The 12,624-nt window shown below is 37.7% G+C and overlaps 1 protein-coding gene across 1 annotated transcript; it reads right to left on the reverse strand.

Moving 5' to 3' along the window:
* Window positions 1–1,374: 1,374 nt before the first annotated feature.
* On the reverse strand, window positions 1,375–10,879 carry LOC132774844 (DGAT1/2-independent enzyme synthesizing storage lipids-like). Its single transcript, XM_067467420.1, has 7 exons — window positions 10,814–10,879; window positions 10,066–10,394; window positions 8,779–8,943; window positions 6,636–6,829; window positions 4,203–4,263; window positions 2,815–2,954; window positions 1,375–1,534 (listed from the first exon to the last, which is right to left on the reverse strand). Exons 2-7 carry the CDS (start codon window positions 10,364–10,366, stop codon window positions 1,430–1,432), a joined length of 966 nt encoding a protein of 321 aa, XP_067323521.1. The 5' UTR covers window positions 10,367–10,394; window positions 10,814–10,879; the 3' UTR covers window positions 1,375–1,429.
* Between the last annotated feature and the right edge of the window lie 1,745 nt (window positions 10,880–12,624).

Genomic DNA, 12,624 nt, shown 5'->3' on the forward strand with positions numbered 1-12,624 from the left:
TCATAGTAGAAACATTGAAAATATGATGACAATGACAATGATAGTAATAATAATAATAATACCTGCCTCTCTTCATGGCTCGAGGCAGGTTACAACACTGCTAAAACGCATAATCAAAACACATAATCATTTTAAAAACACTCCATAGAATACACATATTAAAACATATTTCCATAAAATATATATTAAAATACACAAAACAAAAGTTAGACATAGAGTAGAAGTTAAAAAATTGTCATGAAAACTGTCTGGGTAGGCCTGCTAGAAGTGTCTTAAATTCTGACAGCTGATTTAGTAGGTTGTTCCACAATTATGGGGCAAACGATGAAAAGGTCCTCTTGGTGATGGTTGTCAGTCGGATTCTGAGTGGTTGGAGAAGATGCCCTCCAGAGGACCTCAGTGTTCAGGGTGGATTGTATGGGAGAAGGTGATCTTGTAGGTAACCTGGACCCAAACCATGTAGGGTTTTAAAGGTCAATATCAACACCTTATCCTTTGATGGGATAGAGTGAAGCAAATGGATACAGAATATTTGTTGCTCAGTTTCTCAAGGTCAATATGTAGGTAGATATATTTGTTGACTGATTAGTCTATTGACCATATCAACAATAAAAGACAAGAATACACAAATCACTATCCTAAACCTCATGTAATAGTTAACTAAAATAAATTAAAACTCTATGAAACTTCATTAAAATATGTTTGGTAAAATAGGATCAAGTTACAAGTTGAAAGCAGGGGGAATAGAGTGATGAGTGTCAAATAATTGGTTGGAGAATTTAGATAAGTTCATTGCAAAGAAAAGCAATGCCTTTTTGTAAGATCAAGAGATCTCTAAATTGGTTAGCTTTTATAATGAATTTGACACACACACACACACACACACACACACACATATATATTCGTATCCACAGGTTTCAAAATGACTATAGAGTGTCTTCAGTTAAATACCTCATGTTTTCCACCATTGTTTCCTTGCTTGGCTTTTGCAACAAACCTTTCCTGCATAGTTGTCATTTTGGGGAAAACTGTGTCATCATTAGGTTTAAGAATAATAACTCCCATTAAAAAAAATAAATAAAAGGTTGAGATTGGAGAGGATGCATCATACAGTTCTTTCTTTTCTTACACAGACAGCATTTGGCAAAGCCAGAATGTGTAGTAGCTTGAATATTGCGCTATGACTCTAAAAGCCAGGATCTGAATCACTGCTGAGACATGAAAGCCCACTAGGTAGGCCATACTCTCTCAACTTCAGAATAATGCAAAGGTAGACCCCTCTGAGTCTTATCAAAAATACCGCATGGCAGTCTCTCCTTAGCATTTCCATTAGTCACAAATGGCTTGAAGGCAAACAGCAATAATGGTAAAAAGTATTTGTGAGACAACAATATAAGAAAAACTGTATCAGCATATTCCTTTATTCATACTATTCGTTTTTGGGATGCGTCTCAAAGCGTTCACGGAGAGCTCTCAGGATGCTTCCAGGTATTTTCTGATGCTTGTCTCGTAAAGCTTCCATTGCAATTTTTGTCTGTTAGTTGGAAAAGATGAAAAACCCAAGATTTTAAATCAAATACAATCTTGTATATTCCAAAAATGCAGATAGTCACTACCAAAGGGTACAGGCTCCATGCTGTGAAGATGCTTTAAAAGACATTGAAACATCTTGATTGCTCTTTCTCATTCTACTTTCCTTCATTCCTGAGAAATGAGCCACTTGGGAAGGATGTCTGGCAAAGTGAGAAATAATTCCTCACTCCTCACACTGTATTCATGATTTTACAAACCACTATCATACTTCCAGTCTTACACGAATATTATCTTGTTTCTTGAGTTTTTAAAAAATGCCAGATTTTCTTTGTAATTCTAAAAGATTTCTCCCGCACTAGTTCTCCTCCCAATAATGGGCAATTGATCTGTGGTCTCCCACCATTTTTTCTGGAGAAAGCAATAAAGCAGATGGAATATGTGAAGCACAAAACTTTAAACTGAATTCAATGGAGTGGTTAAAAGCCCCATTACTGCTTTGCGTGTCCTCTCTAAAAGAGTGTTCCATGCAGGATAGTTATGGGACAACAAAGGATTCCCCTGCACTGGGTAAGTTTAACCTCTGAGCACTTCCTTTGTGTCACTTCTCCTAGTCAGCCATAGAGGTTTATTCTGGCATTTGTGCTGATGTCAGATCAGCACATCCTGTTTTATAGTCTTTTAATGAATTTTAATGTTTTTAACTTTATAATTTTTGTAAAAAAATCATATTTATGTTATTTATAATCTTTTGCATAATTTTAAAACATGTTATTCTTCGTCTTTATTCTCATTGTTGGGAAAAGGTGGTGTATAAATTAATCAATTTATGATCATCTTTTGCTTCAGTAGAAGAGAACTCATGTTGGGTTTTATTTCTACTCCTTCCTCACATGCTCCAAGTTGAATAGGAGCTCTACCACTGCTGCGCTTGGGTCTGGCATCATCAAAGCCAATGTTCAACTAGAAGCACTGCAGGAGGAGCAATAGAAAATCCAGACTGAATTTGCCATTTTCATCATAGCAGAACCAGAAACGTCCTTTGTATCTGTGGAAATCCACTCTTTGTTTTGACATAACCCTATATTTTCTTCTCATATTTATGACCACTAAATGACACATAGTTGCAATTACATATGTAAGATAAATAAAACCAAATTGTGCTTATTATCCACAATATTCAGAGTCACTTTTGTGATGTTTCTGTAAATCTCAGACAAAATTCTAGTAGTACTGATCCGTAATAGGAGTCTCGATATATCATTTCAACAGGGTCTAACTTACTTTTTCAGCTAGTTCTTCAGCTGTTATGTTTGGATCATAAGCAATGGGCTGCCCAATATGGGTTCGAAGTTTGACCGGGATTAGTCCATACAGTGGAAAGAATAAAATTCGAGTTTGTTCATAAAGCCATCTCATTGGTCCTGTATATGGAATTAAGATAAATTTGGGATCATGTCCTCAATCCATCTTTATAGATAAGGCAAGATCAAGATTTAAATCTCTTTAGACAAACAATATGAGCACTAATGCCAATTTAAGACTTTTATGGGTTCAGAGCTGGCATGGGCAAACCTTGACCCTTCAGGTGTTTTGGTCTTCAACTCCTACAATTCCTAACAGATGGTAAGCTGGCTGGGATCTCTGGGAGCTGAAGTCTAAAACACCCAGAGGTGTTTACCCATGCCTGATTCAGAGTGATATAAAAGGAAAATGAAAATTTTCTACATGAAAATTTGAATTTTCTGCTTGTGCGTTTCATCATCTGGAGAAACTGAAATAATAGGATAAATCACAACCACCTACCGTATATTCCGGGGTACTAGACGACTTTTTAGTAAAACCTTATAAAATTTTGGGGGTTGTCTAGTATGCCGGGTATAAAATTAAAATAATAATAAAATTACATACTATGGCTGCCTTGGCCTCAGGCTCCCCTCCTCCTTGGCTCATGGCGGCCTCCTGGGCAGGCTCCCCATCCTTCCTCCCTTCCTGGCTACCTTTCTTGCTCATGCCCAGGCCTCTCCTTTGTTGGCAGCCAGGCCCCTGGGCTGCTTCTCGCGCTACTGAAGCCACTCTCCTTTCTGTCCAGGCCTTGCGAGAAGTGCCTCTTCTCCCTTGAGACAACATTGTCTTGCGGGAGAAGAGGCGCTTTGCGCGAGGCCTGGCCAGGAAGAAGAAGAGCGGCCCGAGGAGCGCCGGAGGCCCTTCTGATCAGGCCACTCTCCTTCTTCTTGTCCAGGCCTTGCGGGAAGCTCCTGGTTTGGGGAGTCGTCTTAAACAGCGAGTATATCCCCACCTCTCTATTTTGTTTGTTAAAGTTGGGGGGTCATCTTATAGCCCCAGTTGTGTTCTACCCCGGAATATACGGTACTTTGTGTTGAAAGACTGTCCATTTCATGGGACAACACAGAGAGTTGTGTGTATATAAAATTTCCCAGCATGAATGCTGAATCAATTTACTATTTTGCTTCAGACTAAAGAATGGAAAGAAATAGATATATGAACAAGAATTCAAAAATATTTGCATCTATGAGACTTAGGTCATTTTTGAGCTTTTATCTACATCCTAAAAGGTTTCCACATGGTTTACTCTTAAGTAAATTCCCATATCTTTCTAAATTGATCTCCTTCCTGGTTTAATTACTAAGGAAGTATCAAGTTGTACTTACTTATGTTTCCATATGTTCTGTAGCCTTCTCTCAGATTTTGAGTAAAGATAGGGATGATGGGCTAAGAGAGATGACAGACCAAAATAAAAATTGAGATGCTTGCAAAAGAGAATAATTACAGGACAATAAGAGCATTCCCGAACTGTGGCTAACATGGGACAAAACAGCTTCAAGAAGGCTTGTCATGAGTTGAGGGTGAGAAAGGTCCATGCATCATGTTGATATTGTGGGCCAACTCTTGCCCACCTGCTTTAAAGTGCCCTGAGTTGTGTCAATATCTCTCAGGTCAAGGAGAGATGTTATATCCAACTGTATGTTTGAAGGTGATGGAAAAATAAGGACGATGTTGGCCGTAAGTATGATGGAAATATCAAAAAAATCTGTTTCTTTATTGCAATTCTAGGGAAAATTCCTGCACTGGGAATATTTGGGGATGTGGTGGGGGTGCAAAAGTTTTTTTTTCCTGCTGGAAATTGCAGCAGGACATGAATGTGGCAAAAAGCAAGATCAGTAAAAATGTCTCCTTAGCACAATATGTCTATCTTTACAACATTGTTCCTCTGGTGCATCTACATAGGCAGGCACCCCGAGGCTGGTGCAGAGTACAGCTTCCATCCCATTGCAGTGTCGGGATGGAATAATGACTGCTCAGACTTGGAGTGAAGAAAGGAGGGATGCAAATCTCCTCTTTCCATGTCATGCAGGCATTAATTTCATTTATTTATTTCAAATATTTGTACCTTGCCCTTCTCTACCCCTGAAGGGGGACTCAAGGCGGCTTACAATGCAAATGTTAGCAATGGTGGCCCTGGATGGACAGGAGCTCTTGGGAGTTCCATGGTCATCAGACAATGTCAACAGGACCATCACAATATGGACCATTACCAGTTCAGAACCAGCCCAACTGTTTACATGGCTCTGGAATACAGGACTACTTTTCCGAACTGTGGCTAACATGGGACGAAACAGCTTCAAGAAGGCTTGTCATGAGTTGAGGGTGAGAAGGGTCCATGCATCATGTTGATATTGTGGGCCAACTCTTGCCCACCTGCTTTAAAGTGCCCTGAGTTGTCTCAACATTTCTCAGGTCAAGGAATTCACAGATATACTGCCTGTAGAAACAGATATATATTCTATATGTTCTCCATACTTTTCTCCAAATTTTTGTAGTATCCCCTTCATCTTGAAACCAACTTGTTTGCTGCGGATGTTTTCTCAAACAATACAAAATAGTTGATACTTCAAATGGGACTAAGTTTTAATTGGATTTTCTTTTGAACAGATCAGTGGTTGTTTTTTTTAAAAATTAATTAATTAATTAACTTCATTTGTATACTGCTTTTCTCATCCCAGGGGAGGACTTAAAGCGGTTTCCAACATATTCATGGCAAAATTTAATGCCTCGGAAACATATGAAAACCTAACATAAAACAACAATAACAAATAATTATCAATTAAATCATAAAACCTAACAACATTTAGACCAGGGGTCCTCAAACTAAGGCCCGAGGGCCGGATGTGGCCCTCCAAGGTCATTTACCTGGCCCTCGCTCAGGGTCAACCTAAGTCTGAAATGACTTGAAAGCACATAACAACAACAACAGTCCCATCTTATCAGCCAAAAGCAGGCCCACATTTACCATTGAAATACTAATAAGTTTATATTTGTTAACATTGTTCCTCATTTTAATTATTGTATTGTTTAAGTGTTTTTTACACTACAAATAAGATATGTGCAACGTGCATAGGAATTCATTCATTTTTTTTCCAAATTATAATCCGGCCCTCCAACAGTTTGAGGGACTGTGACCTGGCCCTCTGTTTAAAAAGTTTGTGAACCCCTGATTTAAACATTAAAACATGGAGTTAAAAACATATTAATATAAACATTAAAATCACATAATCCAAAAATCATAGTCCCAGGCCATTCCAATATAATTGGTTTATATAACATAACCACTATTTATTTTTTACTTATGAATGGTTGTCTGTGTCAATTTAACATGTTTTATTTTTATATTATTCTGTATTTTTGTTGATTTAAGTTAATTTTGTTGTATATCTTAATAATTATTGTTTATGGTTTGCACTGTTATTTTGTTGTATGACGCTCCGAGTCCCCTCAGGGAGATGGGACAGCATACAAATAAAGGTTTGTTTGCTTGTTTATTTTCTCCACTTCTCAGAATATTTTCTGAGCAATTAGAAATATTAAATACTGAGTGTGGGGGAAAATAAAATTTGTCTTCTCCAGTGAACAGAGATAATAAATTCTGGTGCTTCTCTATGTTTTTGTAAGTTGCTTAGTATATAAATTGCTAATAACAAAATTATTGTGTCTGATTGAAATATGATCTGGAAGATAGTATACTCATTAAACTCAAAGGATATAATAAGGAGAAATAAAATGACAATGGCAAATGAACAACTCACCACTTTTGCATCTATGGCTACTTGAGCAAATCCTTTTCTTTTTCCCCACAGAAGCTTATAAGTATTGTCCCCATAATTTTGTTCTCGAAGTCCACCAGGCGCAATGCCCAGTAAATGCCCTTCTTTCAGAAGAGCCACACATTTCTCTCTTGTACAGTTATAACATTGATTTATGTACAAATACCGTGCGAAGCCTGGAGGGAGTGGAATGGTAGTTAGAGATATTTAGTTTAATCTTGAGTAAAGATTAAGATGCAATGCATTTCACATTTTCCTCAAAATCAAGAGTAAGAGTATACTAGAGATTCTGTTCCTGCAGTTTGGATTCATTTCATCCAGGCCATCTCAAACTTAGTGTTAAGGACTTTTGGGTTTATAATCCAGATCAATATTGCTTTCTGCTGAGCTTTGGGATTGTGGCAACACATTTTTCTCCACAGTCTGATAAAAGTTTTCAAATAATATCTACCAAGCATAGACTGGAATCCAGAGTCTCTCTGAAAGCCCATAGGTGTTTATACGTTGGGACCTTATCACATTAGAAAATACCGTATTTGCTTGAGTCTAATGTGCACATTTTTTTGGCTAAATTACGTTGCCAAAATTACGATGCACATTAGGTTCAATGGTGCTCAAGGTGGACTGCCTCCCTCCCTTGATTTCTTGGCTATTTGGTGCCTCTTCTTTTCCTTGCCCTCTCCAAATGTGCCCTCTTTCCCCCCTTATTGCCTCTCTCAGCCTATCAGGATCAGCTAGTATGAGTTTCCTAATGACAACACAAGGAGCATCTACACATCAAAGTCACCCCGGAGCCTGCAGGGTAACATAGTCTCTCCATCCCCCTCCATTCCTTTCCACCTTCCATCTCCTTGACTCCCATCCCATTGGCAGACACTGGCCGGCTTGAGGAAGGAAAGAGGGAGAAAACTACATTACCCTGCAGGCTTCTGTTCTGCTTCTCCCAATCCCTACCTTTGCCAACAAGTTATTTTTTTTGTTTCAGTCTTTTCAAATTTGAGGTGTTAGATTCGACAACGCACTAGACTTCAGTAAATATGGCACTCCATTTCTGAGACTGTTTAAAATACTCAAATTCTGAAATTCCAAGATTACTAAAATTGGTAATTGCCACTTTAATTCATTATTATTATTATTATTATTATTATTATTATTACTATTACTATTACTATTACTATTACTATTATTATTTACTGGAATCTATGGAAGTTCTTCCTTCCAATATGTAGGTGTAACAGAATATTAATGTGTGAAGGAAGTAAAAGAGTAGTTCAACTATTCTTCACTTATCTTTTTAAATCACAGAAAACTTGGTAGTATAATAAAAATTTCATTGCTTCCTTTTCTTAATTAGCTATAGTGCTTCAAACACCTCCTAAATTCCTCCCTCAGCTGGCATCTCCTTGGCTCTAGGGTGGCCCTTTCCCATGTAAGGGCGCTGCCATCTGTGTCAGCCACATAACCAGCAAACACTTCAAAGTGATGTCTGTTATGCCTTCTCAAAAGGAGAAGCAGTGTTGATAGAAGCTGCTATTGTCTCTGAATCACCTCATGTTAGTAATTACTTTTTGAGTTACCAAAAGATAGTGATCAGGCAAATCTGTTGCTGTGCAGATGCAAAATCTTATTCAAATTACAATGAAAGCGGTAGTTCAGGAGTTTGGGTAATCTTAGAAATGTTTTTTAAAAAGGTCATGGAGCAAGTCTTTTGAATGGATTGGGAGGAGCCAGCCTTCTATGATGAGATGAATCAAAGCACTGTATTTTCTAAACATAAGAATGATAATAATTGGGTGTAATGGGAACAGTATGTATGCTGTCTGAATACAGTATGCAATCAGTCATGGGACACATACTGAAAGAAACTGACAATATCCTAATGTGATAAGGTCCTTGGTGATGACTCTTTTATAAACTGCATCACCTGGAAGGAGATGGTGAGCAAACAGAAAGGGGTGGTTGATTGTTCTCTGCCTTTATGGGATGAACGTTATTTTCTACAAAGCTCAAAATGTTTTGGAAAATAAATTTCACATGTTTAACATCCTGAGATATGTTACCTGTTTCTTCAAATAGGGTTTCCATCTTTTAAAAATATATATACTTATACATTTTGTATTTGTACCTGGAAAAAGAAAATTGATATGATCCACCACTGAAGAGCAGAATCTACCCGTAGTTCTATAAACTCTATGTACAAAGAAGTAATAATCCAATGGAATGGCTCCGTGATAATAAACAAGAACAGCAGCTCCTTTAGGTAAGTTTTCTATTCCACACACTTCATAACCTGTCAATGAAATAATTATAATTATAATTTTATTTCTTACACTCCTCTCCTCATGGCTTGAGGTGAGTTACAGAACAATTAAAACACATAAGCACAGTAAAAACATCACAAATACACATATTAAAATGTACCTCTATAAAAGTTACACACCAAAACATATAACTATAAAATACATATTAAAATAAACAAAACAGAGATTAAACAAAAGCCTGATGTCCAAATTTCAATTTGAAAATGTTTGTCTGACATATAAAAGTAAATTTCCTTTGCAATATCTGCACACTGCTGATAGATATTTCCTATTTATGCATTCCAATATATCATCAGTTATGAATGAGCAGGAAAAAATGTCATGCTATAAATTGACAAACTTAAACTGAAAATAAAATAAAATGGTGTCTTAGAGAACAAATGAAAGAGGTGGGAGTGAGGAAGACACTGGAGTAGAGAAATGTGGTTTACCCAAAAAAAGAGGAATTAATGAATACTGTGAAAAGTAAATTGCTAATATTTTCAGGGTGTCCTTAGGCAAATCAATTCTTGTTTCAACTAATTCCCTCTGATCACATCCTGCCAGGAAAATCGCAACCGTTTCTATGATTAGGTTAGTCATTGCCTTTCTCACACCAATAGACTCAAAGCCGCTTATAAATTTTTTAATATAATCCAGTTAAACTCTTTATTTTACAAAAATTGAAAAGCCAATCCCCAAATAAAAATAGTTTCAACATTTGCCATCCAGTAGAAAGGAAGCAGAAAACAGCCCATCTGAGCATCCCATGGAAGGGAGTCCCATACCTTGGGAATTGCCATTGTAAAGACATTCAGACTTCAGCCCAAATGCTGAAAACAACAAACGTTACATAAGTCTCAAGTGTTGAATTCTGAGAAAGTCCAATATGCAATCTTATGCATTTTGGATTCTGAACCTGGATGCTATAAATTCTGACCTCAGCAACTCTGTTCATGTCACCCTGAATTACCTGTTCTACGAAATAAGAGGACAGCCAGATGCACATTCTTCTTCTGAAGTAGAGGGTAGGTTGTTATCAGAATGCATATCCAGAATACAAATATTGAGAATTGAGACTTTAAGAGATTATGTGAGGAAATCATGCTTACCATGCAGTATCTTTCCTATTATATCTGACAAAACTGAGGTTATGTGCCTTGGCTTCCCCTTTAGCTTGGTATTTGTATCTTCTTGGAAGTTACCCACAATACGCCAAATAAAAAAGTATGCACTGCTTATGTAGAGCCCGGAGAATGAAACAATAAGGGGATAATATAATATTATCAGAATCCATAGCATTGTTGATGGATACACCATTAAGTCTCGATATTCTCCTAAGAGGTAAGCTGGCCAAGTCAAAGATTCTTGCTCTAAAGTACAGTTTGTGCTTTCTACTGTCATCTTCGGCATATGATGAAGCAATGTCCTTGTTTGCTTCCTAGAAAAAAGCAAATACACGATTAACTCCCATTGCAACCCCAGCTAAAAGGTCTGCTAGCTGTGGAAAAGTTTGCAGAGGGTTGTATAGCTCTTTCCTTCAACACCAAAAGTATAAACTTCCCACTATGAATTCCTGCTGTCCAGCAGAACAAAGCTCAGTGTGAAAATCTGCTGCAGCAAGAAAGATCTATTGCTCTCCATATCTTGCTGGGTTATATTTTGTTGGCCATCCCATTCCATTGTGATTAATGGCTTGGAAACGTTTCAACAGCATCTGTTCTGGATAAATTGGAATATTCCAACTTGGGATGTAGAGTACGTAAAGCAGCACCTATCCATTAAACATGCACAATTTGATAATATGAATTAGAAATTAACCTAACCAGTTCATACCAAACATATATCTCTTTCCTTTACCTTTATCGTTTTGCTGATGCGTTCTCTGCAAACTCTGCTTAGTTCTGATCTCATGGATGTTTAAAGGGTTCTTATGCTAGCCTCAGTGGGTGGAGCAAATATTGAGAAACTAGATAATTATTATAATTAATGTTAGAGCTTTTGTTATTTCTTAAGTAACAAGTAGTGCAAGGATCTGGGTAGCAGGCAGTGGGAGCTGGGCCACCTAACAAGCACTGGGCAGTAGCAACCAGGGTGGGGTAACTGCTGGGATAATAAAGGAGTAAAAAAGGGTTACTCCTTGTGGTGGAGTTGAGAGGAATTTGGTGGTGTTGGGAGGAGTTGGAATGTTGGGGTTCTGAGAGGCTTGTGGCTTGAGGAGAAGAATTGGACTCTGTATATATGTTTTTGCATAAACTCTGCTACAAGACAAACATGCGTGTTTGCTCCTTGGTTGGAGGGAGAAAGCTTCTGCATCTCTGTGTGTCTACACATTAATCTTCACCACGACATTTGTTATGGGCCCAGCTTTGCCCTAAAGACCAAGAACTCTAAAGCCCAGAACTCCTGAAGAGCTGCCAGGACTGTAAGGTACAGAATCCCCAAAGGTGTTTGCTTGGTGGAGGAAAAGGCCTGAATAGTATGTCTATCACTGGAAGTAGAAGTTTGACTTTGGAAAGACTAAATGCTACAAATTATTCAGCAAGGGCTGTAAAGCTGAAGTATTTTCTCATCAGAGGAAATTTTGTGGGACATTGTGGAAAACCCTCTAACAGATGGGGCTAATGCAGCTGACCTTAGCTGATGAAAAAGCTAAAGCTTAAACTCCCTGTCCAAGACAGCCAACTTGTGTATTTGAGAAATGCAACAACTGCCAGGGATTGCTGGGAGCATCTGCACAGACAGAAACAGCTGGAATTAAAATTATTTTGACCAGATGCCACTATAATTTAAAGATGCAAAGGGGATAAAGTGTGTCTTGAGCATCTGCAAAAATTAAGAAATGTGTTTGTTGACCTGGAGGACAGACAAATGACATTTACAGAGACACACAAGGCATTTATTTTATTATCTTCATTATACAAAAGCTAGGTCAATTTTGTGTGCTCTACACAAAATGTGCCTGAAGATGATTTAACCCTGGATTATGTGTCACCTAGACTATTGGAGCAAGAAAAGTGCCTGGAATTTGTCCAGGAAACGTCTGCTGATCATGAAAAGTCAAAGGACAATGTTAAATGCAACGCTGAGAAGTATCCAGCAGCGAACTACATAAGGAGGTGCTTTGAATGTGAAAGCACAAAGCAATTGGTCGAGGACGGTCCACAAAGAAAGAAGAGGAAAAAAGTTGAGGCTTTAGCCAGAGGAAAAGTTTGGGCTACTCAAGAGGAGAAGCTGACTTGAGTGTATATGCATTAAGTAAATGTAAAGAAGTAGACAAAAGAACTTTGTTATTATACTCAGCACTGTGACCTAAATGACCTAAGATTGTTAACTTAAAACTGATGACCATGTAACACTGGCTGATGGAACTTTAGCCAAGTGTAATTTACAAGGGACTGCATTTATCTCAACTTTGGAGAGAAGTTTAAATGATGATTTGTTTGTCCCAAATTTAGATTATTGCCTTGTGAGTGCAGCAAGTTTGTGTTTAGAGGGATATAAAGTGAATCTTGATGAAAAGGGTTGTACAATGTGGAAAAATGGCAAAGTGTGTGCAAGTGGGAAGCTAATTAACAAAGTTTGTGTTAAACAATAAAGAAAATGTGTTAAACATATCAGGGACTAGTAACCAACCACCGTGCTCTTGGGCATTGTATGCTGATGTTATG

This window comes from Anolis sagrei, chromosome 4 (genome assembly GCF_037176765.1).
Source record: "Anolis sagrei isolate rAnoSag1 chromosome 4, rAnoSag1.mat, whole genome shotgun sequence".
Classification (NCBI taxonomy): domain Eukaryota; kingdom Metazoa; phylum Chordata; class Lepidosauria; order Squamata; family Dactyloidae; genus Anolis; species Anolis sagrei.